The sequence below is a fragment of the Humulus lupulus genome, chromosome 2 (assembly GCF_963169125.1).
Source record: "Humulus lupulus chromosome 2, drHumLupu1.1, whole genome shotgun sequence".
NCBI lineage: Eukaryota > Viridiplantae > Streptophyta > Magnoliopsida > Rosales > Cannabaceae > Humulus > Humulus lupulus.
The window spans coordinates 191,401,435-191,424,638 of record NC_084794.1 but is presented as its reverse complement, the minus strand read 5'-3'; the positions used below and the strand labels follow the sequence as shown (position 1 = coordinate 191,424,638).

Genomic DNA, 23,204 nt, shown 5'->3' with positions numbered 1-23,204 from the left:
GCAAATCCCGAATTTAACTCACACAATCTCCTGAGTATCCGATTATCCAGGAAAGAATATCTGTAACAATCTTTTGTAATCCCCCTTGAGCCTATAAATAGCAAAATATAGCTCAAGGAAGGGACTTTTGGCTTTTGAATCATTTGAGACTAAAGTAATTCTCCTAGTGATATTGTATTGTTCTTGAGAGGTTAGTGAAACTCATTGAACCTTTGTTCTTTGATCACTCCTTTGGTTCTTAGATCAATAACAGTCTAAGTGGACGTAGGTTATTACCAGATCCTGTGGCCGAACCACTATAAAAATATCGTGTTGTTATTACTTTTTGTCATTACGTTCTTCTCTACACATTCATTCATATCAAGCATATTCTAACTCCGTGTCAGTTGGCTAAATCCTGGGTCAACAGAACATTTGACCTGAAAAACCTGCAAACCCGACCAAGCCCGACCCAACCAACCTGAATTTTTGCAAAACCCATTAAATTTGGGTGAAATCCGATCCGAACCCGACATGGTTCAGGTCGAGTTCGAATTTTGAAATTAAGGGCACACGGGTTTGAGTGTAACCCAAACCCAAACATAATTAAAAAAAAAATTACCAAGACCCAATTTGTAAAAAATCAACATTACTAAACTAACAACAAAGTTAAAAAATGTGAAAAGTAAAAAAAAAATTAAAAAGTGTAAACAAAATGGTATTTTTGAATTGTTTTTACCAAGACTCATTTTTGGACCAATCCACCAAAAACCTGACCAAACTCAACTCAAAAGCCAAAACTCGAAATCACCACAAAATCCGAAAATTTTGAACTGATTCGGTACACTTTTTTCCTCCAAAACCCGCAAAATCTGAACCAGATGCACCCGGCCCATGTGCACCCCTAAAAAATACTAGACTTTGGGGATCTAGTTACAAACACATAAAGATTGGGACTTAAGAGCAGGTTGAGGTTTTTATGGTCCGTGGGCTGGTCGTACTGATTTCCAGAGTATGAGTATGGAGGAAGGACCATCCTCCCCAGGAACATCAGCGGTAGAGCTAAGAGACTGCATGGAAGAACTCCTCAAGTTCACACTGGAGTCCCCCATCGATTTGGGCTTTTCTCCCAGCCTTCTTCTCCGTTCCCACCCCCAAATCACTCGTAATCAAATCAAAAACACCCAACTCTTTGATCACTCTTTTGCTCTGCCATGCTTCTTTGTCATATTTATTTTTTAAGAATGAGAAAGAATATTATTTATTTTGTACTCAGCAGAAACCCCAGATCCTTTTTACAAGCGCTTAGCATCAGTTTTGTGTGAGTGCATCGATTCCGGAGGATTGGGGGACCTGAAGAATAAGGAAGAGTGGAATGAGTTGGTGCAGGAAAAGGGTTTCGAACTTCTTAATGTAATGTGTGCTGTTATTTGAGTATGACTGCATTCTTTGGTGGCTTTTCTTTTGCTCTGAATTTTTTTGTTTTGTTAAATCACTTTATGGGTTTTCTCAGATTTTGAAGACTGTTGATTTTGAACTTCATGTTCAAGAGCCTTTCTTTACACAACTAAGAGGTATTGTTGATTTCTTGTGGGTCTGTGAATGATGACTAGAAATGCTGCTTAGTTATGCTGTAGAATAAAATAAAAGGAATTATTGCACTTTTTATCTTTGTGGAAATCATGTTTTTCTAATATATGACTCTCTAATGTCATATGATGTTCTTCTATAGTTGGCTTAAAGACAGTTGAAGGAAGGTGTGCTGTTGGTGACTACAATCGGTATGCGCTATCCCTATCTTTGTAAATTTGTTTGAATTGGGTGTTCTATTTTTTGTAATTTCTAATTCTTTTTCTATTCAAATATTCTGAAGAAAATCATAAACATTAATGTAATGCTAGGCTAAGATCTAAAATGCAGTTTGATTTGCTTCAACTGTCAAGTTCTGGCAGCATTTTACATGAGAGCAGGACCATAAACGGTGAGTCCATAAGGAACATACTCAAACAGGTTTTCAAACTGAGATGAGTTGTGAGTAAATACTAGTAGAAATATAGAAAAAAACTTGATACAATCTTTTTGCTGTACCTGGTACTACCTGAGCTCATTTGGATGTCATGATCATTTTGCATTTCGTCATGCAGTGCTTTCTTTGACTTAACCTTTACATTCTGACTTTAGAAATGGATTTTTCTTCTTGTCTTTCCTGTAGTCAAACATATATACGGCTGATATAGTCGTCACACGACTAATTTTATATTGTTTGAGTTTAATTTGTTCAGCCTTGTTTTCCAGATTTTTGAGCCATAAAATCGTATTAAAAGTTTTACGTTCTTTCCTTTATTGTTGGTTTTTGTTCTCTTCTAATTTTTTTTCTTCTTTTTGGGTGTCAGAGTTGAATCAACATCTTTAATTCTCTTCAATAAATGTTTGTTGCTTGAGGTTCAGGTAATGTCTTATGTTGTGTACCACAGTCTTATTCATTTGTCAAATCTGATCTAACTTTTTGATGACAGGAAGTTCGTAGATATGCTTCATTCTATGAAATGTTAGAAGCAGAGAGTCTTGCAAAAGTCCTCCCCGGAGTGAAAACCATTCAAGAAGGTATTATCTTATATTCGAAGGTGGTAGCTAACTGGTTAAGCTGCTTTTATGATTATATATGCCTCTAAACAATAGTTAAAAGACATGTTTGATTGCTGAAAGTAAGGTGTGGATATAGCTTTGTAGGCTATCATCTTTACCTTGTTTTATGTTCGCCAGACTGGTACCTGGCATAGCATAGTCACAAATAGCGTGATGTGTTGCTTGTGTTTTACACTGTTATACCACAATAAAAAAGAATTTTGAATGAAATATGTGGATCTCATATTAATTTAAAATTGATAAATGAGATTCATATAGCGTTGGATCTCATTTTCATTGTTTCTCAAATTATAAACTATCAAGGTTACCTTCATTTTAAAAACTTAAAATCAAACAAAGTTGGGTCAATGAAAAGCTTCATTGAAAAAAATATAATGTCATACAACCTAAAAATGCTAAATTAATAACGTCTAACTAACAAGTTGTTTATCCATCCTAAGAGCCTGCACAGCCAATCCATGAGCAAGATCATGAGATTTCCGTAGGCGTCTTGAACGCCTTAGCATTTTTTCTTGTCGGGATTGATGAAAGAACAACGGCTTGATACTTGTTCTTCCCACAGACGGCGCCAAACTGTTGACAGTAAGAACTCGTCAACCAACTTATGAGCTTAAGAGTAAAATGAAGAGCTATATAGAAGCTTAGAAGAACTTAAGATAGCTATATGAACTTAGAATCAAATTACAGAGTAAAAATAGGGAGAATATTTGTATACTCAAGAATCTATGGTTATAATGCAAAATTTTCCGACCTTCTTCCCAGGTGAAAGAAAGTCTTATTTATATGTAAGCACTATTGACTCTAAATACATGGTGGTCCCGAAGGGACAGGAGGACTCCTCTGCAGGCTGCAGGTAATTGTGTAATAGGTGGTAGTGGTACTGGAGGAGTGGAGGTCAGATCCAGTACATGTTAGGGGTCTGCAAAAATACCTTTGACCTGGTATCGTGCTGTACCCCTACTACTTGTCAAGCACGAACCTCGTAGGTGTATTGGGGCAGTCCTTGCTACGTACCAGTCTTGTACTGCCGCTACTGACAAGGTACGAAACTTACACGCGTATCTTCCGTAATGGTATGAGAGCCTTATCGACTATACCACTTTTCAGGGTCGCATCCGCCTCTTGAGCTCCTCAATACTTGGCTAAGTGAGAGCATTTGGAAAGAGAAATTTGAGTTTTTATGTTTAATGAGGTGTCCTAAATAAAAAAATGCTAGGCTTTCTAATTATTTCAAAAAAATGCCAAATCTTTTGACAATACCAAAAATACTCCTCCCATAATTTTTCCCATCCACTTCCTGTTCTCTCTCTCTCCCTCAACCCATTCCTCTCAACTCTCTCTAGAAAAAAAATCTACGGGTAAAGTAAAATATAAGAGAACTCAATGTAATAACAAGTATTCCTTACTTAGGATACTAAAATACTGCATTTCGAACATCTGGGCATGATTTTTGGGTTTTTTTTGTGATTTTTTTCAGATCTGACACTTTGAAATCTACAGAAAATCGATGTGGTTCGTTGGTGCTCGATGTTAGCTCGATGGAGCCTTCAAAATCAAGATTTTCATGAAAAAATCGATGTTGCTTGATGGTGGTTCGATGCGATTCTTGCAAGATACGTAATTTTTCACTCGGGTGTTTGTTTGGGGCAATTTTTTTTTATTTTGGGTATTTTTTTTTAAGATCTACACATTTGAGATGTGTATATACACATTTGGGAAATGTAAATTTTGAAAAAAATGACAAATGCAAAATATACCTCATGTTCAAAATATGTTTTGGTATGTTTTCAAGTTCTAAACTTTGAAAATGTGTATGTGAACATCTAAAACGTGTAGATCTCAAAATAATACCCAAAATAAAAAAAATCATCCCAAATGGACACCCGAATGAAAAATTATGTCTCTTACAAGAATTGCATTGAACCACCATCGAACAACGTCGATTTTTTCATGAAAATCTTGATTTTGAAGGCCCCATCGAGTTGGTATCGAGCACCATCGAGCAATAATCGAAGTTTTCTACATATTTCAGATATGAAAAATAACTAAAAAATTATGCCAAACTCAATGGTTGCTCGATGGTGTTTGATGCTGTAACGCCCTGGTTACTCCAAGACCGTTACTGTGAGTTTTGAATCGTGCTTAACTCACTAATCGAGTTCTTTGGTTATAAACGTGCATCTAGGTGTTGCTAATAGGTTAAGGTGGAAAACTAATCAAAAGGAAATGAAATATTTTATTTAAAACATAAAACTGTTCATCTGCCCATAAAAATGTTTACAAGTTATTTACAATCTCAAATAGTCATTACAGTGTCAAATTTACAACCCGCCGACCTAAGCGGCAAAAATAGAGTTAACCCCCTAGTTCCTCCAAGAATTCCTTGACCGTGGTGGTCAAGTGGCCGCATATGTACACATCGCCATGTAAGCTCTCCACTCAAGGCTGTGTGAGCTTTTCTTTCCCTTTACCTGCACCACATAGCTCCCATGAGCCAAAGCCCAGCAAAAAAACTTATTACTGTATGAATGTAATATCAAATGATGATCATGATAATCATCCAGGATTTATAGCCCTGAACAAGTGAGTGACAGATGTGTAAGTTACTAATGTGGGTTCCGCATCCTTTACAAATGAGTGACTGAGTCACTAGCTTAAACCAGATGAGTAACCGATGAGCGTGTCACTAATGTAAACCAAATGAGTGACCATGGAATCACTAGCATGGGTTTTGTACCCTTAGCCATGTGACGATGGAGTCACCTGGGCCTTTTGGCCCTGGCTCTGAATGACTAGTCATGGAACTAGGTAACGCTTTTAGTTTTTATCGAACATAGGGTCGGTCCGACATTAATGCTCATGATGAGTCATTCAATGCTGATGTCGATTAGATCTAATCTTTTCGGTTTGCGTTAAATACGCTAAAATCATTCTTGACTCTTAAGCCAATAACATACGACCAGTGCTCAATACTTCTGCCGAATTTGACTAGTAAGTCACAGTTTCACAGTTAATACCGACACCATTGTCGATTTTGACTAATAAGTCAGTGCCATTCACAAGTAAGCAAGATTTGCTAAGCATTTGATATGTAATTAATGTCCACACTTAAACACTCAACATGTCTCGTGAATAACTATGCATGTCACATATGGGGTGCAGTTCTCTTACCTCAAGTTCGAGTGAGAAATAGAAAAAGAACGACCTTTGAGAACGATCAACCTTTTGATTCCTTAGTGGTTACCTAGTCATAACCAATTATAACTTCCATTAATGAAAATCAACAATAAAAGGGTCTTGACCTAAACCTCACTCACGGGACTCTGAATTGAACCCAAACGGTGAGTAGATTCGATCCCGAGCCTTAGGAATTGAAACACCGAGCCAGAAACCCTTAAAAATGCCTAAAACAGGATTCTGGAAAAGCAGTGTAGTGCTACCCCCCTAGTGCCCCGACGCCCTAAGTAGAGAAGGATGCCCCCTAAGTAGTACTGTAGCGCCCAATGATGGGCGCTGTAGCGCTACAACCGGTCATATTTGCCTTGAATCTTTCCCCCTTCGACACCACCATTTCCAACCTGAACCAAGAGCTTCCAAACTTCATTTTAAGTCCCAAATGAATCCAAAAACCATCCACATATATTCTATGCATCATAACTCAAGTAACTAGTAAAAAACTCTCATCAATTCCCTTTAACCAACCTAGAAATCCAACCTAGAAATTCAAGCTGAATTCCAAAACAAAAATAGAGCAAAGCTAGAGTTTTAATAGCTAGAACATTACCTCAAGCTCAGTTTAGGATCCTCTTCAATGGTAGAACACAATCCTAAGCCTTCAAGATCCACTTTCCTAGTTTGAATCCTTAAAAGAAGCTCAAAAATCCAAAAGAGAAAGGAAGAGAAATGATGTACGGGAGAGATGCTCTTGATACTCTGTTTTGGCTAACTTCTACAGCCTTCAATAGATTTTTTATAACTTAAGGTGAAAAGACTTTTTTACCCCTAGGTCAAATCAAGTCTCTTAAAGGCTCCCAAGGGTAAAACTGTCATTTTCCGCCTAATTCGTTAATCATAATTAACACTCTCCAATTCCCGTTATTCTCGATGTTCTCAAATACCAATAATTCATATCCCGTTACCCTTTAATTTCCGGCAACGCTCTAATCACCAAATTACCCTGAGACTCACCTCGAGCTCCGAACTTAATCCCGTTATGACTAAACCGCTAACTTGCACTCAAAGATCGTCTCATGCTGAATGACTCGAACAAATCCACATTACAATGTGGCCTCAACAATGATTCACCAACATGCATAAAATATACAATTACGCCCTTAATGGTCAAATTACCAAAATGCCCCTATGATGAAATGTGGACCTGCATGCATGCATTTAACATCATATTATAATATAATTCATATAAACATGCATAAAATAATTTAATGGTATAATAAATCAATTATGACCCTCCAATCATTAAACTGCATTAGGGATTTTGGGGCATTATAGATGCTACCTCAATGGGGCCTTCAAAATCAAAATTTTTATTAAAAAATCGACGTTACTTAATGGCGGTTCGATGGTTGCTTGATGGTAGTTACTCGATGTTGGTTTGATGGAATTTTTGTAAGAGATATAATTTTTCACTCGAGTGTCTATTTGAGATTTTTTTTTATTTTGGGTATTTTTTTTTTTTGAGATTTACACATTTTAGATGTTCACATACACATTTTCAAAGTTTATAACTTGAAAACATACCAAAACATATCTTGAACATGAGGTATGTTTTGCATTTTGCATTTATTTCAAGATTTACATTTCCCAAATGTGTATATACATATCTCAAACGTGTAGATCTTGAAAAAATCCCTAAATAAAAAAAATCACCCTAAACGGACAACCGAATGAAAAATTACATATCTTGCAAGAATTATATCGAACACCATCGAACCACCATCAAACTACCATCGAACATCGATTTTTTCATCAAATTCTTGATTTTGAAGGCCCCATTACAGATGCTACCATCAAACCACGTCGATTTTCTGCAGATTTTAAAGTTTCAAATCTGAAAAATCGCAAAAAAAACCCAAAAATCATGCTTAGATTTGATCGAAATGTAGTATGTTAGTATCCTAAATGATGAATACTTGCCGTTACATTGATTTTTATTATCTTTTACCTTACTCATAAATTTTTTTAAAGAGAGAGAATTGAGAAGAATAGGTTGAGGGTGAGAGAGGGAAGAGAGAAGAAGTGGATAAGAAAAATTATGAGAGGGGTATTTTGGGTATTGTGAAAAGAATCGACATTTTTTTGAAATGATTTAAATGCCTAGATTTTTTTTAGTTAGGACCCATCATTAAGCATAAAATCTCAAATTTCCCTTTGGAAATTCCTTCAGAATCTTTGTGTGGGGTGTATTCTTGCTGGTGGCTCCTACCCCAAGATGGGATAGGGCCCCTTCAGCAAGCCTCATGCCTCGAGATTCCTGGGTGCTTAACAAGACCCTTGGCGCATGTGATGTTGATGGCTGCGTGCGAGAAAGGTGCATCTCGCATGGCACGAAGGCGCACCGCTTTGAGACCGTGCGCGCAAGGCAGGCACATCCCGCAGAAGCCTTGCGGCTCGGAGGCGTGCGGCCCGAGACCAGTGCCCCTCGCAAGGGCCTTGCATGTTTCATTCCTTCCATATACAAGCACCTACATAACTCACATGCACTCATCGTCAAAGTCGATGTTGAGAAGAAAATGATCTAAGTGCTTAGTGGAATGAATCCCACCAACCACTTGGGGGGCAAGATAGGAGGGCACTCCAAAAAAAAAAAATTGGCAAACAATCTCTTGGTTTCATAAGGATTAACTACCCTTATGAATATCAAAGGAGTCAAGTAGTTCTAAATAATAATAATAAAAAATTATTATTACCTCCTAGCAAAGGGGTAAGGCTTCAAGGAAAACACCCACCAATAAGTTTAGAGTGGCCATCAAGTCGTCTAGCCAAAAAGAATCTTTGCAAAAATAGTATGCATGATGATGAGAAGGACGTTTCTCACAAAAAACAAGAAGCATGCGCAAAGAATGTAAAAGGATGCCAAAAGCCTAAAGGGTTAACATGTCCTTACAAATATAGTTAATGTGCACCAAAAAGACTCATCATCAGTCCAGGGAAGACATAAGTAATTCATTAAAAAAGAGGGACTTAGCAAAACCATTTACACATAATAGCCAAAAGAAGATGATAAAGGCTCAAAAGGCCAATACATCCTTGTAGTCGGTACAAAGATAAGCAAAAGTCCTATATAAAGGTTTCGTACACAAAAGCGAGCTTAAAAGGACCTCAAATATAAAGAAGAATCCCACGTGCATAAAATGACATAATAATGTTCCATCACAAAATAAGCACAAGACATAGCAGGACTTGTTAAAGTTTCTCATGAAAAAAACAAGTGACCTGGACCTTTTAGGCAAAATAAGTCAAGTAGCATTACAACCAAATTGATGTAAGAAGAAAGAAGTTGCCCACACATGGGAGCAAAAGACAGTGCAAGAGAAAATTTCATGGTCTCCCTCCACAAGCATTCCATTCAGCAGCCTTAGCAACAATATGATCGCCAAAAGAGGAAAAGTCGAAACTAGGATTCTGCTTCCACACCCCGTACAGGGTGCGCTCCACTGACTTGTATTCGGCCGTTGCTAATTCTGAATCGAGAGAAATAATCTTCTATTGCAGTACCAGGGTCTTCGCCTTCGCCGCCTTCTTACCCTTGGATGAAGAGGACGCCTTCGCTAGGGCCGCCTCCTTCTTGAGTGTGACCTCGACAAGCTGGCTCTAATGCTCCGTAATCCTAGCGGCAAGTCGGTCATTCTCTGCCCCGGTCAAGGATAATTCTTTTGCCAAAGATACTTAGACGCTGTGCCACTACAGAAGTCTGCCAAAAAAAAACTGAAGGCACAAAAGGATAAGAGGTCAAAATGTAAGAAATCATATATGTAAGGACTCACCCACGAAACTTACCTAGGTAGCCGAGTGTAAGAGCGTGTCTCCAAGCTTCGTCATGTCAAAGCTCTGAAGAGCCCTCCATTCTCCCTCTGGAATGTCCTCGGCAGATCGAGCATACCTCTCCACAAAGGAGATGTCGTATTAGTTACCCATGGCACTTCTTTTGCTCCTGGGACGTCCGTATATGTGGGGATGTACGAACCACTGGCCGAATGGGGCAGACGCATTGAGGTGCAAGGTGGAGGACCTCCAGAAGTGCTATGACCAAGGAGGTTGCTAGGAGCAACATCAAACTCATCATAAGAGAGCAAGACAAAACGCCTTGGGTTGGAAGGCGGAGCTCGTGAATGAGAGGCCATATCAGGGTCCGCAGAAGCGGAAGGCCCCCGCCCCTAGAAGTAGGAGTCACGGGTCGATCGCTTTGACTCAGGAGAGGTGCTCATCTTGAACCCAGTCATCATCTCCATCAGAGGAGTTCGGGCCTATCGGAAGGACCTTATTCTTTCGATCTGTAATATGCCACAACAAATCGGGATCGAAGACGTCAGAAAGACCATTGGCATTGAGATTTGCCGTAGTAAAAAGGTATGCAGTCTTCTTCTCCATAACGTCTACCTTAGCCAAGGTCTCAACTCAATGAAGCTGTTGAACATATATTTTGGGAGGAGCGAGGTCTCCTGAACCCCCAGCTCAATTGTTAGGCCAACAACAACAATAATAATAACAAAAAAAATGGTATGATTCTTATTTGGAGAAGTGCGAAAATGTTCACGAACCGAGAGATAGCCCTTGACGAAGAAAGAAGATATCCTGTTTCCATGAGTCAGGATTGGAGACGCTACCCTCGATCAACGAAACTTGAGTATTGGCCTTTTGCAGAAAATAAAAGTCTTTCGACTTGAGAGTTGGCATGAGATTGTACATGAATTACATCTCATTCGCCGTAGGAGCACGACCCACACATTTCATATACGTCGTGTACAGGCAACTGAGAGTCAACCAACTATTTGGCGCCAACTGAAGTGGAGCAAGCTCGAAGTAATTGAGTACTTCGTCAAAAAATGGATGGGAGGAATCGTGCCTCTCGCCTTCAGTATATGCTCACTGAACGCTGTAGTACCAGGAGATGGCTCATGAGCCCGACACTTAGAAGTGGGCACGTAGCATTGGAACTCACCGCTAATATGATAGTTCTCCATCAGTTCCATCAACTTATTCTCCGACATATGGGAGACAAGGGTAGCCGCTAGTGGAGAACCGGAGTTCGGCTTCTCGGGCGCCACGTTTGGACGACCTCTCTTTGACGTATCTGCAAGACCAAAAGAAGATGGTGACGTCAGTACAGGCTATCTTACCTTCCATTTACATCCCCGTTGCTTTCTGTCCGCGATAGTTTTCCACCTAGGTGTTGGAGCTGGAGGCGTTAGAAATGGATACACTATAGACGATGGCTGAGGGGATTCAAAGTTGGCTTCGAAATCACTATAGGAAGCCTCCTCATTAAGAGGAGAGCTAGGAGGTGGAGGTTCAGGCAAAAGGTTCCCTTCCGCAAATGCCAGCTCCATTTGTAAGTCAAGAAGGCTCGCTCTAAGACTAGCAATGTAGTCGTCGGGGTCCCAAGAAGAAGCAACCCCTTCACCCTTGAAAGACGAAGTCTATCTCACTTTCAAAAACCCAATTTTTTTGCCTAAGGTCAGCTAATCGCTCCAAGTGACGCATACAGGCCTTCCTTAAGATCTCGTACACATGGTGTGAGTTATCTATAGATGGCTCCGATTCTGACGAAGATAGTTCTATGGGTTCAACGCCCGGAGTTATGCCAGACGAGCCGTCAAATGCCATGAAGCAGCACCTGATGAAGGACACATGTGCCAATGTGTGTGGAAAATGTGGGGGGTGCTATAGGACACAAGGAAATAGGCTTAAAACCCCTAAACACGAGTGCATGAATGAAGGACCAGTTATGAGGTGCAGTAGGTGGGTGCGGGGCACGTATATGCCAATAGGGGCCAATGCATAACTTCTCTCGTGAAGCCCCTAGGATAAAGCAACCATTTCCAAATGCTAACTTAGACCCACCAAGCACAAGGGCGTTAAAGAAGAGGGTGATGAGGGAATACCTTGGATCAAGAGGAAAAATTAATGCATGAAGGACTAAACTCCCAACCTATTAGAGTTCTAAGGAACAAGGCTCCACTAGGCTAAAAGGAGTAAGAGTATAGAAAACGCCTTCGACTAAAAGGCTTGGAATCCGCGAGGCGAAATCATAGGCTCATATTCACTCTCAAGAACTCATGAGGAGCACCAACTCCAAAGTGTGTTTCTTAACACCACCAAAATAAAGAGGTCCAATAACACCTCACGTGCTTTGTAGGCACCGCTTCGTGAAGTCTACCAGAGCGCCTAAAGACCCTCTCATAGACTGGTGGCAAGTGTGGATGCCAAAAACTTTCTGCTCTTGAGAGATGGTCACTTTATTTTGCCTAAGGCACCAAATAAGTGTTGGAAGCAGAAAAATGCTGTGCCGCTAAAAGGTTACACACCCGCGAAGCCCCAGTACCTCGCGAGGTCATTTCGCCTAGCACATAGCCACCGTGCCATACCTCTAGGCCGCGAGGCCCTCGCGAGACGCACCCGCCTTGTGCTACATGTCCAAGCCATGAGTCCCTCGCGAGACGCACCTGCCTCGCGCCACACATCAAGGCCTTGCGAGGCGCACCTTCTTCGCGCCACACCACCAGGCCGCGAGGCCCTTGTGAGGCGCACCTGCTTCACGCCACACCACCAGGTCGTGGGCCCTTATGAGGCACATCCGTCTTGCGACGCACGCCTCCTGGCCGAGAGGCCCTTGCGAGACTCACTCGGCTTGTGCCACACGCCTCCGAGCCTAGAGGCTCCTGCGAGATGTGCCTGCCTCGCGTGTGCGGTCTCGAAGTGGCGCACCTTTGAACCATGCATGGTGCACCTTTCTTACACATGGCTGTGGGCATCTCATGCGCCAAGGGTCCTGTTAAGCACTCGTGAATCTCTTGAGGCACGTGGCTTGCTGAAGGGTCCCTATCCCATCTTGGGGTAGGAGCCACCAGCAAGAATACACCCCACACAAAGATTCCAGGAATTTTCAAATGCCCTCACTTAGCCAAGTATTGAGGAGCTCAAGACACGGATGCGACCTCGAAAAGTGGTATAGTGGATAAGACCCTCGTACCAGTACGGAAGATACACGTGCAAGTCCTGTACCTTTTCAGTAGTGGCAGTACAAGAGTGGTACGTAGTAAGGACTCCCCCAACACACCTATGAGATTCACACCCGACAAGTAGTGGGGGTACAACACGATACCAGGTCAGATGTACTTTTGCAGACCCCTGACATGTACTGGATCTGACCTCCACTCCTCCAGCACCACTACCACCTGCTCCACAACTGCCTGCAGCCTGCAGCCTGCAGATGAGTCCTCCTGTCCCTTTGGGACCACCATGTATTTGGAGCCAATAGTGCTCACCTATAAATTGGACCTTCCTTCACCTAGGAAGGGGGTCGGAAAATTTTGCATTGTAACCAGAGATTCTTGAGTAATACAAATATTCTCTCCATTTTCACTCTACAACTTGATTCTATGTTCATATAGCTATCCTAAGTTCTTATAAGCTTATCTACAGCTCTTCATTTACTCTTAAGCTCATGAGTTTTCCGTTCTAATTTGATTGTTGAGTTCTTGCCATCAACATAAGGTTATCTTAGGATAAATAAATATTGTAAACCTAAGTCCACCTACCGAAGAAATAGGGAAAGAGCAAGAGAGAGCAAAAAAAGAGTGTAAATGATTTGCAAGTTGAACATGTGATTAACCTGTTATGGGATTCACTAAATTTACATTGTAGACATAGCACACATTTCTTTTATAATTTGGTTGGAACTTGGTAAATAATTTTTCATTAATCCAATGGCTCAGTTCCTACCAATTTTTTATTTAGCTATAAAATTCCTACCAATCTAGTTGGTATTAGCATTGTTTTCTTTTAATAGTCTTTAGTTCTTGTTTCTGTCGAAGAAGGTGAAAGAATGCAATTCAGATGATTGGCAAACTCCTATTAGTGAAGTATTACTATAGCCATTCTGTTGTAAAACAACAACAAAAGAACTAACACAAAACAGAGAATAACACAACAGAATTGAGCCAAAGATCAACACAAAATTTTTACTTGGTTCGGATTACAAGTAATCCTACATCCAAGGGGTAGAACAGCCTTAAATGGCTGAGAACTTTATTCATAAAACTTGAGAACAGTACAAGAGATTACACCAGGAAGACTTGCTTCAAAATTACAAAGAGAGCTCACGCCAATGAGAGATCAAGATCAGAAACACTTGAACTCTTTTACAACCCTCCAAAAATCTCTTTTTCTTTTCCACTCGATGTATATTCAATAGACTAATGTTATCAAGTATATATAGCTAATTCCTCTTAACAGAATTAACTAACTAAACTAAACAAAATAAAGTTTCAGCCAATAACAGAGAACCTGAAAAACCACATCAGCATAACAGATAAAGTGGCTGAACTAACACCACACATTCATTAGCAATAGCAGGTGAAAACTGATAAGATGAATTATGCAAAAAAATTCAGGTGTCCAAGTTTACAGGAAGTTTTATAGTGAGGAGCAAGAACAACAAAACGGCGTCCTTGCAATACATGTTACAAAGCCGGCCTCACAGCTATATATTCCTTTGGCTCAGATACTCTCGGTGAGCATGTTTGTCTCTTTTGCTTTGTTTTGTTCTCTGGAGGGAAACCTATCTTATCTTTGCAATCTTTATACTAAAAAAAAACAAGAGAAAATGTTTTCCATGTTAACCTCTTGGATTTGACACTGACAGAATGACTTGTGATCCATTTACCTGCATATAAGAATAGCTTTATATGAATGCTATATTTCTGTTGAATATAGTCTGATTTTGCAGAGTTTTTTAAGTTGGGATTAGCTTATATCGATTTTCTTTATGCTAAGCAAACTTTATGCTATATTTAGTTCAAACTTCCAACTCTAACAATGTTGAAACAGGAAATGAGTTATGGAGGTATTGAAAGAGTTTTGGGAGGAGCACATACTAGTGGAAAAATTTGAAATGTACTTCCTCAAAGAAATCAGTTCTTCCTCATAAAAAGTCACTAAAATAATCTTCCTTGTCATGTAAACCAAAATTAGATAATGGATTAGAAATTTGTGATTCATGCCTTGCTTCTGGTCAATTGTTTTACAAGTATAGGTGTTACTAAGCTACACAGTTGGATATATGCGACCTAAATCTTAAAGTCACAGTAAGCCTTAGCAATAATATGCATGTATTTTTATATAAGGCATATAATATCAAAGTATTACTTGAAATAATACCCTCATTTACTTGAAATAATATCTAAGTATTACTTGAAATAATATGTATGTATTTTTATACAAGGCATATAATATCAAAGTATTACAGTTGGATAATACTTTGGTTCACTAATACCAAAGTATATGGTAAAGTAGTACAAAATATCCGCTCCTATATTTTTAATAAGAAAAAATTACCTTCATTTGTTTACTTGAAATTATTTTTATATTTTGAAATAATTTCAAATATTTAAAAAAAAATATATTAATTTACTTTGAAATAAATATTATAAAATGTTTTATAATTTAGGAAACTCCATGAATTATGCCTCATATAGCACATATTATTAATCCTATCCCTCCTCCAAGAGTAATGGAAATATCAATGGATTTCGAATTTCTGTCAAATCATCTCCTCACTCTCTCTTCTTTCAAATCATCACACTAAGATTTTAAATCATAAATATTTCCAAGCATAGAATCGAATCACTAAGATAAACCCGAGCTCAATAGTTTCAACATCATATTTTCCAAAGCTTGACTAAGTTGAAAGGGGAAGGAGTTATTTATAGGTTATGAGTGTTATACAAGAGTTTGTATTTTTTGAGATGTTTTGGGCTAAAATGCCAATAATACAAAATAATTTTATGTTGAGATGACAAACTTTCATGTAAAATATGTGATTTTATGGTATTTTTGTTCGAACCATTTCTAAACCTAATTTTAACCTGCTGCGAAAAATTAATAAGGAACGAAAATACCATATGATTTTACTGAGTGAGTCGCGAATTATGCCGTTCTTTTTAAAACGTTTCGTGGACTACCAAAATCGTGCAAGAGAACCTGTCAACCACATCGTCTCTAGGATAAAACAATAAGATCTTTGTTTCAATACTCCTTTGCATTCAAAATACTGATCTACACACCTTTTCATTACTCGAAAAACCTCATATTCAAAATTGTTTTAAGTAAAAAAAAAAGCAATGGAAAAAGAAAACGGCTCCTTCTCCCACAAAAATGGGTACCCCATAAGGCAAATGCTAAGAATAGAGTCACCACTTCATAAGTACCTTCACGGAAGTATTAAAAAACAATGTGGAACTCTTCACAATGGAGATTCAAAAAAATACTTTCTATTTTATTATTTTTAATAATTCATAAAGTACCAATATCACATTCTAACTTATTTCAATTCATATTCTAACCATTATCTAAAGTTCTAACCTGTTCAAATTTGATTAGAATGTGGTTAGAAAATGGTTATTTTGTACGGTTTGATTAATTACATTAGTATAACTGATGGACTCGGACAGAGAAGAAAACAAGTAAGGTTTGGAAACGATAAATCATAAATGGTATTTCAAAGAAAGGAATCGAAACTCTGTTACAACTCAAGGATATTTATATGAAAGATACTAAACGCATAACTTTACTAATGATACAAAAGTGCTTAAACGCATAGCTTTACATATATAATAATCTTAAGCGCATAGCTTTACATATATAACAACAAAATCTCCAAATAATTACATTAGTTTTCTTCCTCTGCAGAAAGAACTTGTCCTCGAGATGTGTTGGAAAGTTGGAATTCGTCTGGTGCGTGGTATTCAGAAATTTCGGAGATGTTGAATGTTGGAGAGATGCGAAGGTGAGATGGAATGCCTAGGAGGTAAGCATTATCATTGATTTTCTTTAGAATTTGACAGGGACCAAATTTCCTATCATGGAATTTGCTGCAGACTCCAGCAGGGGATCGACTCTTGCGCAAATAAACCATAACCAAATCTCCTTCTTGGAACTCTTTGAATCTCCTCTTAGTGTCTGCAGTTGTTTTGTACTTGTCGTTGGCTTGTTGCAAATGTTGAATCACCTCCAAATGAATACGGGTGATTTTATCTGCTGCTAGTTCAACCTCTTGCTGCAGTCCCGGTATTGGGAGTAGTTTTACCAAGTCGGGGTCATTTTAGGAGGACTTAGATACACAATCTCCAATGGTGACTAACCAGTAGAGTAGTTTTGCATATTGTTGAATGCAAATTCAGCTTGTGCTAAAGCAACATCCCATTGTTTTGGATGGGAACCACTGATGCATCGAACAAGGTTGCAAAGAATATGGTTGGTAACTTCAGTTTGGCCATCCGTTTGTGTGTGGCTGGTGGTGCTAAAGCAGAGCTCTGTAGTGACTTTCTTCCATAGTGTATGTAGCGTTCCAAAACTCCTAATAAGGATTAGTATGGTGATTGGTGAGCCTGAAGGGTATTTGATTTTAATCGAATATGTGTGATTATGTGTATTATATGAGTTATATTATGATATGAATGTTTATGTATGTTTACGTGTATTATATGTGCTTAAAGACCAACTTTTGTTATAAAATGACATTTTAGTAATTTTGACTTGTCAATGGTATAATTATAATTTTGTATGCTAGGTGTTTGAGAACACATTATTATGTGAATATATTTGAGATATTCGGCACGAGTCGATCCTTTTAGGCAAATTAGCGAAAAAGTCACAACGGGGATAAATACCCAGCTCGGGGTGAGCCTAGGAGTAATTTGGCAAAACTACCGGGATTTATTGGTAAATGGGATTAATTGGGAGAATAATTGGAATTAATGATTTAACTTGGAATTAGTGGTGAAATTTGAGGTTTAGGGTAATGTAGGTGAAATGACCAAAATGCCCTTAAAGTTTGGTTTGGAGGACAAATTAAGGGTAAGGGAAAAATGGTATTTTTGACCATTAGACTAAGTAAAGATTCAATAGGCTGAGTACTCTGGGACATTCACATGTATGCTCTCTCCCTCTCACCTAGTTCCTTCTTGAAAGGCGTTTTGAAGTTGGAGCATATCTAAGCTAAGTTAAGGGGATTTCTTTTGATGCATCTAGGGAGTTCTAGTGGAGAAATGAAGTTGATTGAAGGTAGGAGCTGCTAAGGGATCATCAAGAAGCTGGGGATTTTGAATTCATCACCGAGGTATGGATCACTGAAGCTTGTTTCATATGTTCTTCATAGTTCTTGAGGAAATTTGTGGGTCTTGAATGAAATTCTAAATTCTGGGCTTCTAGAGGGTTTGTGTAAGTCTAATGGTGTAAAAACTGCTTAAGCTATCGATTTTAAGATTGTATTAGGTCTGAATTTTGGGTTTGGCTGTTGAATTCTTGAATTGGAGAAAAGCTTGAGTTTCAAAAACTCAAAGTGATGATTTTGGGATTTTTGTGTCTTTGAACGTTCTGATATTGTTTTTGTGTTCTTTGGCACTTGGGTAACTTATATTTGGGTCAAGATTTCGTTAAAATCTGGTTGGAAACTTGAATTGATGAGTTTTGTTGGTCTTAGGTCGGTTAGGGGTGGTTTTGGGTGGGAGAAATCGCAGAAAAAGAAACCCAAAATTCTGGGTTTGTGTGGTGGCACCCCTGCGCTGAAGCAGGAGAATTTTCGGTGTCTCTGTTGCTTCTGGGTGTAGCAATGCTAGGGGGTGGTGCCCCTGTGCTAGTGCAACTTCAAGATATGTTTTTTTTTTTTAGTTTTGAGAAAATCTTGGGGGCTCGGGGGACGATTCCATCACACGAATTGATGGAATTGGAAGTCCCGAGAGCTTGAGAATAGTTGTGGAATCCGTATTCGAGATTAGTTCTTAATGAAGATATTGTTTATATTGTGACTAGGATTACTGCAAGGCTCGGGAAAGGTATTGTGCTTGGGGTCATATCACTACTTGCACAAGACTTGAGGTAAGAAAAATAACACTTGCATCGTGCTTAGGGCATTGGCCCCAACTTGTGAACGCGGTTATAACTGCTTCTTAAAGTTGACTAGATTATATTTGTGGTGTTGTATATGTTATTGTATATGTTTGCATTTTTCTGGAATGATCAACTTGGGAGCCGTAATTGGAGATAATCATGTGTAATGTAGGCCGTTATGCCAGGGCCACTGGGAGTGCGGTACGCGCTCATTCGACATAAGGGCCACATAAATGAGTTATATGCTTTCATGAATTATGATTTACAATCTATTGGTTATTTGTTTATGTTTATTTGGGGTTTTATTGCCAGGCCTTGGCTCACGAGTGCTATGCGATGCAGGTAAGGGCAAAGGTAAACTAGACCAGCCATGAGTTGGAGAGCTCTGGGGGCGACGTGTACATACTCAGTTTGCTCGACCACCACTGCCGTGATTATTTTGAAGGCTAGGGTTGAGTTCAGTTTTGCCTCTTAGGTCGGCCATTATTGTAACCCCAAACATGTTATATATTCTATATAAACTATTTTTGGGATCCTTTGTATATGTTTATATTCTTTAATGACAATTTTAAGTCTTTAGACCAAAAATTTAATACCTATACTGTTACTTAACTTTAACTACACGTTTAAAGTCCAAATGACTCATTTAACGAGTTCAACACAATTTTTAATACACAATGTAACGATCCTGAATTGGTAGGGTATTATAGTGTACACCAGAATTGCCTGAGAAATTTAGTGTCACGAGCTGAAGTTATTGTCTTGGGGATGACATAAAGGCGGACGATCTCCCTGAAGAATAAGTTGGCAATATTGACAGCATCGGAAGTCTTTTTGCATGCTAGGAAATGGCTCATGTTGATGAATTTATCAACCAAGACACATACAGAACCATAACCTCATTATGTCCTTGGAAGTCCTAGGACAAAGTCCATAGAAAGGTCTTCCCATATTGTAGTTGGAATGGGGAGTGGGGTGTACAACCCAATATTTTGTGATTGACTCTTAGCTACTTGACATATTGGGTACCTTTTGACATAATTGTTAACATCGCGCGAAATTTTTTGCCAAAAGGATCAACTTTCAACTTGCTATCTTGTTTTATCTTGCCCCAAATGGCCACTTAGTCTGCATCAATGTGTCTCATGAATGACGCACTCTCTTAGCGACATTTATGGAAGACACAACATGTGGTCTTTGAAAAGAAATCCTTCTGAGATAAGAAAGAGGCTACAACCAGTAGGTGTGCTGCATTTAGCCCAAATGGTAGCAAAGTCTTCATCATCTATGTAAGTGTCTCGAATGGAATCAAAAGCAACAATTTGAGTTGAAAGAGTGGTGAGAATAGTGGCTCTTCTGCTTAGCGCATCTTCTACTCAATTGGAGCTACCTGATTTATGTTTAATAGTGAAGTTAAAGTGCTGAATAAAAGAATACTAACGAGCAAGCATCCTATTGATGGTCTTTTGTGAATCTAGGTACTTGAGAGCTTGATGGTTTGTATAGAGGACAAATTCACGACTAAAAAGATAAAGTTCCCATTGTTTAAGAGCACGGACTAAGGCATAGAACTCTTGCTGGTAGGTTGACCATGTTTGTCAGTTGGGACATAATTTTTCTGAGAAATATTCAACGATATGTCCACTTTGGCTCAATACAGTTCCTATTTCAACACCCGAAGCATCAACCTCCACTTCGAATAGTTTGTGTAGCGTCTCAAAATTTTACGTAGCTAGATAATAGTAGTAGTAATAGTAATAGTAGTAGCTTGTAGTATTTTAGTTTTAGTGGATATTGGTTCAAGCCGGGATTTATTTGAAAACTCATAGAAATAGTTATGGATTTTATAAGTTTAACATATAGTTTAGAAATATTAATTTTAACATAAGGTTTGATTAATATTGCTGGTCCTAGAAATATTTTGTATTATAACCAAAGGTTTAGATAGAATAATTAAGAGCATGACACTTGTCACATGTATGTTTATTGATGATTTAAGCATTTTAGATGAATAAATTAATAAAAGATAGATCTAGAAGCTCTAGAACCTTCCAGCGGCTGTTAGGATTACGTTTTACTCAGTCAAAGTTGCTTTAAAAAACTTCAAATATGCTGAAAGTGTGCAAAAACGTGTTTAAAATATCAGCGTATGCCGATATATCGCAGCTATAGGGCCGATACATCATCTACGGATGATACGGAAAACACGTCGACTTCGCACGAATGAAACCACGGAGGCTCGGGGCATAGGTATAGGCGATATATCGCCTAGGGTAGGGCGATATATCGACCCTTGGGTTGATTTTTTGAAAACTTGGTAGAACCGAGCTAGAAACAGCCCTCAACCACTTGGACTTGCTCTTGATTGTTTTTGACCGAGTTCTGGGTATCTGTTGAAATGGAAAATTCAAATTTATTCAATTATTATTCATTTATTTATTCATTTTAAAAGGAGTTAGTTTCACTCCTTGAACTCTATGAATATGACCTAGTACTCTGCCATTTCATTCATCATTCAAGCATTCTTCAGAGCCTCCAAGCTGCTAAGTTATTCTAAAGAGAGAAAACACTAGGGTTTGGGATTTAAAAGCTTTTCAATGTAAGCTTTATAAACACTTGGGAAGTAAGATAGAGTGACATTTCGGTATTGAGGTGTAGATCGAAGTTCTAGTCTATCAAGGTATTCTTATCCTCAGATTTAGTTCCTCATAGTTCTTTTATTTTCTTTAAGATCCTCATTATTATGGCTTTTGGTTAGGTGTTTAAGTTTCTTGAAAACTTAAGGTTTTTCGGTAAGTTTCTATCTTGATGGTTTAGATCTCTTTTTCATCTCTATTTATTTAGAAACTCATGGTTCTTACTGTTGGTTTTAGGAGTTTTCTAATCTCGTTCTTGTCTCCAATATCCCAGTTTTTGGTAAAGAAAATAGGTTCGATTATATGTGTTATGATATGTTTATATGCTATGATATGTTATGTGCTATGTATATATGTATAAATATGTTTTGTACTCACTTGGGACTTATAGTTGCTTAGATAGCAAATCCCAAGATTTTTTTTTATCATTATCGTGGAGTAGATTTATGATTTACCCTACCTCGATTAGTAGATTGAGGACCTAGATGGGTTATCATATACTATTTTGTGATCTAACCTACCTCGATTAGTAGACTGAGGACTTAGATGGTTTTATCACATGCCACGGTAATGAGTTAATGGCCATTAATAATGTAGTCCTATATGATATACATTTTTACGTCATATGTTTGATAGTATATGTTTTATGATATAGTCTTATGATTTATGATATATGTTTTTAGTAGATTTTTTTTGCTGGGCATTAACTCATCCCTTTTATTTTAGATGGTGTAGGAAAATGAGCATGGAAGGCGGGTTGAATTCGTGGCAGCTTGGCATGTGTATTAGGGATGGACTGATTGAATGGACTGCTGGAAGATCGAGGATGAAGTTATTTTAAGTCTTTAATTTATGTATTTATTTTCCACATATAGTTTTGGACAATTAATTAAAGATTATGTTTTCTTTATGTTTTTATGTATTAACAATGGGATCCCATATCGTATTTTGGATTTTTGATAAAGTTCTAATATTTTATGTATATATGTATTCCAAATTAGTAGTTATATTTATTAGTTTTTAATAGTCCGAGGTCTAGAATTAGTCGGGGCATTACAATTTGTCAAAATTTGGTAGTGCGAGAACAAGAGCAATGCAAAGTTTATTTTTGATCATTTCAAAGTTGTCTTGTTGGTCTTATCCCCATTTGAAATTACCCTTCCTCATACTTTCAATCAAAAGGGCAGTGATAGTGCTGAGATCTTTGATGAATCTTCTGTAAAAAGTAGCAAGTCCATTGAAGCTTTGTAACTCATTTAATGTAGTCGATGGTGGCCAATCCAAGACAGCTTTTATCTTAGTGGAATCCACTTGCAATCCATCAGCTCCAACTACAAAACCAAGAAAAATAAGTTTAGTGACCATGAAAATACATTTTTTAAGATTAAGGAACAATTGATTATTACGTAAAACTTGAAAGATAGTTTCAAGGTGAAAGAGGTGGTTGTTGGTGTTTTTACTAAACACCAATATGTCATCAAAGTAAACAACCGCAAAATGACCAATATAAGGTTGTAACATCTGGGTCATCATTCTCATCAAGGTAGATGGAGCATTAGATAACCCAAATGGCATGACCAACCACTCATATCTTTCATTGGTTTTAAAAGCTGTCTTCCACTAATCTCCAGACCTAATTCTGATTTGGTGATATCCACTGCGGAGATCAAGCGTAGAAAATATGTTTGCTCCAGCTAGAGGGTCAATCAAGTCGCTCATTCTTGGGGGTTGGAAAGAAGTATTTGACAGTAATTTTATTGATGGAAAGCATTATTTGACAGTAATTTTATTGATGGCATGACTGTCAATACACAT

General features: G+C 38.3%; 1 protein-coding gene across 9 annotated transcripts; it reads left to right on the top strand.

The window, feature by feature from the left end:
* The first annotated feature begins 798 nt into the window (after window positions 1-798).
* On the top strand, window positions 799-22,415 carry LOC133818826 (uncharacterized). Of its 9 annotated transcripts, XR_009886117.1 has the most exons (10): window positions 799-1,144; window positions 1,256-1,392; window positions 1,493-1,553; window positions 1,712-1,760; window positions 1,881-1,960; window positions 2,500-2,583; window positions 14,259-14,377; window positions 16,555-18,741; window positions 19,096-19,228; window positions 22,116-22,415. XR_009886117.1 is itself a non-coding variant. In XM_062251900.1 (9 exons), the coding sequence occupies exons 1-8, from the start codon at window positions 994-996 to the stop codon at window positions 16,630-16,632; spliced, it is 759 nt and encodes a 252-aa protein (XP_062107884.1). In that variant the 5' UTR covers window positions 799-993; the 3' UTR covers window positions 16,633-16,651; window positions 22,116-22,415. The 9 variants fall into 9 exon arrangements, 7 of the variants coding, with proteins under 7 accessions (XP_062107884.1, XP_062107885.1, XP_062107886.1 ...); XR_009886118.1 differs by lacking the exon at window positions 22,116-22,415 and having other exon boundaries at window positions 19,096-19,350; XM_062251900.1 differs by lacking the exon at window positions 19,096-19,228 and having other exon boundaries at window positions 16,555-16,651.
* Window positions 22,416-23,204: the final 789 nt, after the last annotated feature.

Coding starts and splice junctions, on each gene's coding strand:
- LOC133818826 (XM_062251900.1), top strand. CDS start 994: ATGAGTATGGAGGAAGGACCATCCTCCCCAGGAACATCAGCGGTAGAG. Junction 1,393..1,492: donor AGGGTTTCGAACTTCTTAAT/GTAATGTGTGCT, acceptor GGGTTTTCTCAG/ATTTTGAAGACTGTTGATTT. Junction 2,584..14,258: donor AGTGAAAACCATTCAAGAAG/GTATTATCTTAT, acceptor AAAAAAATTCAG/GTGTCCAAGTTTACAGGAAG.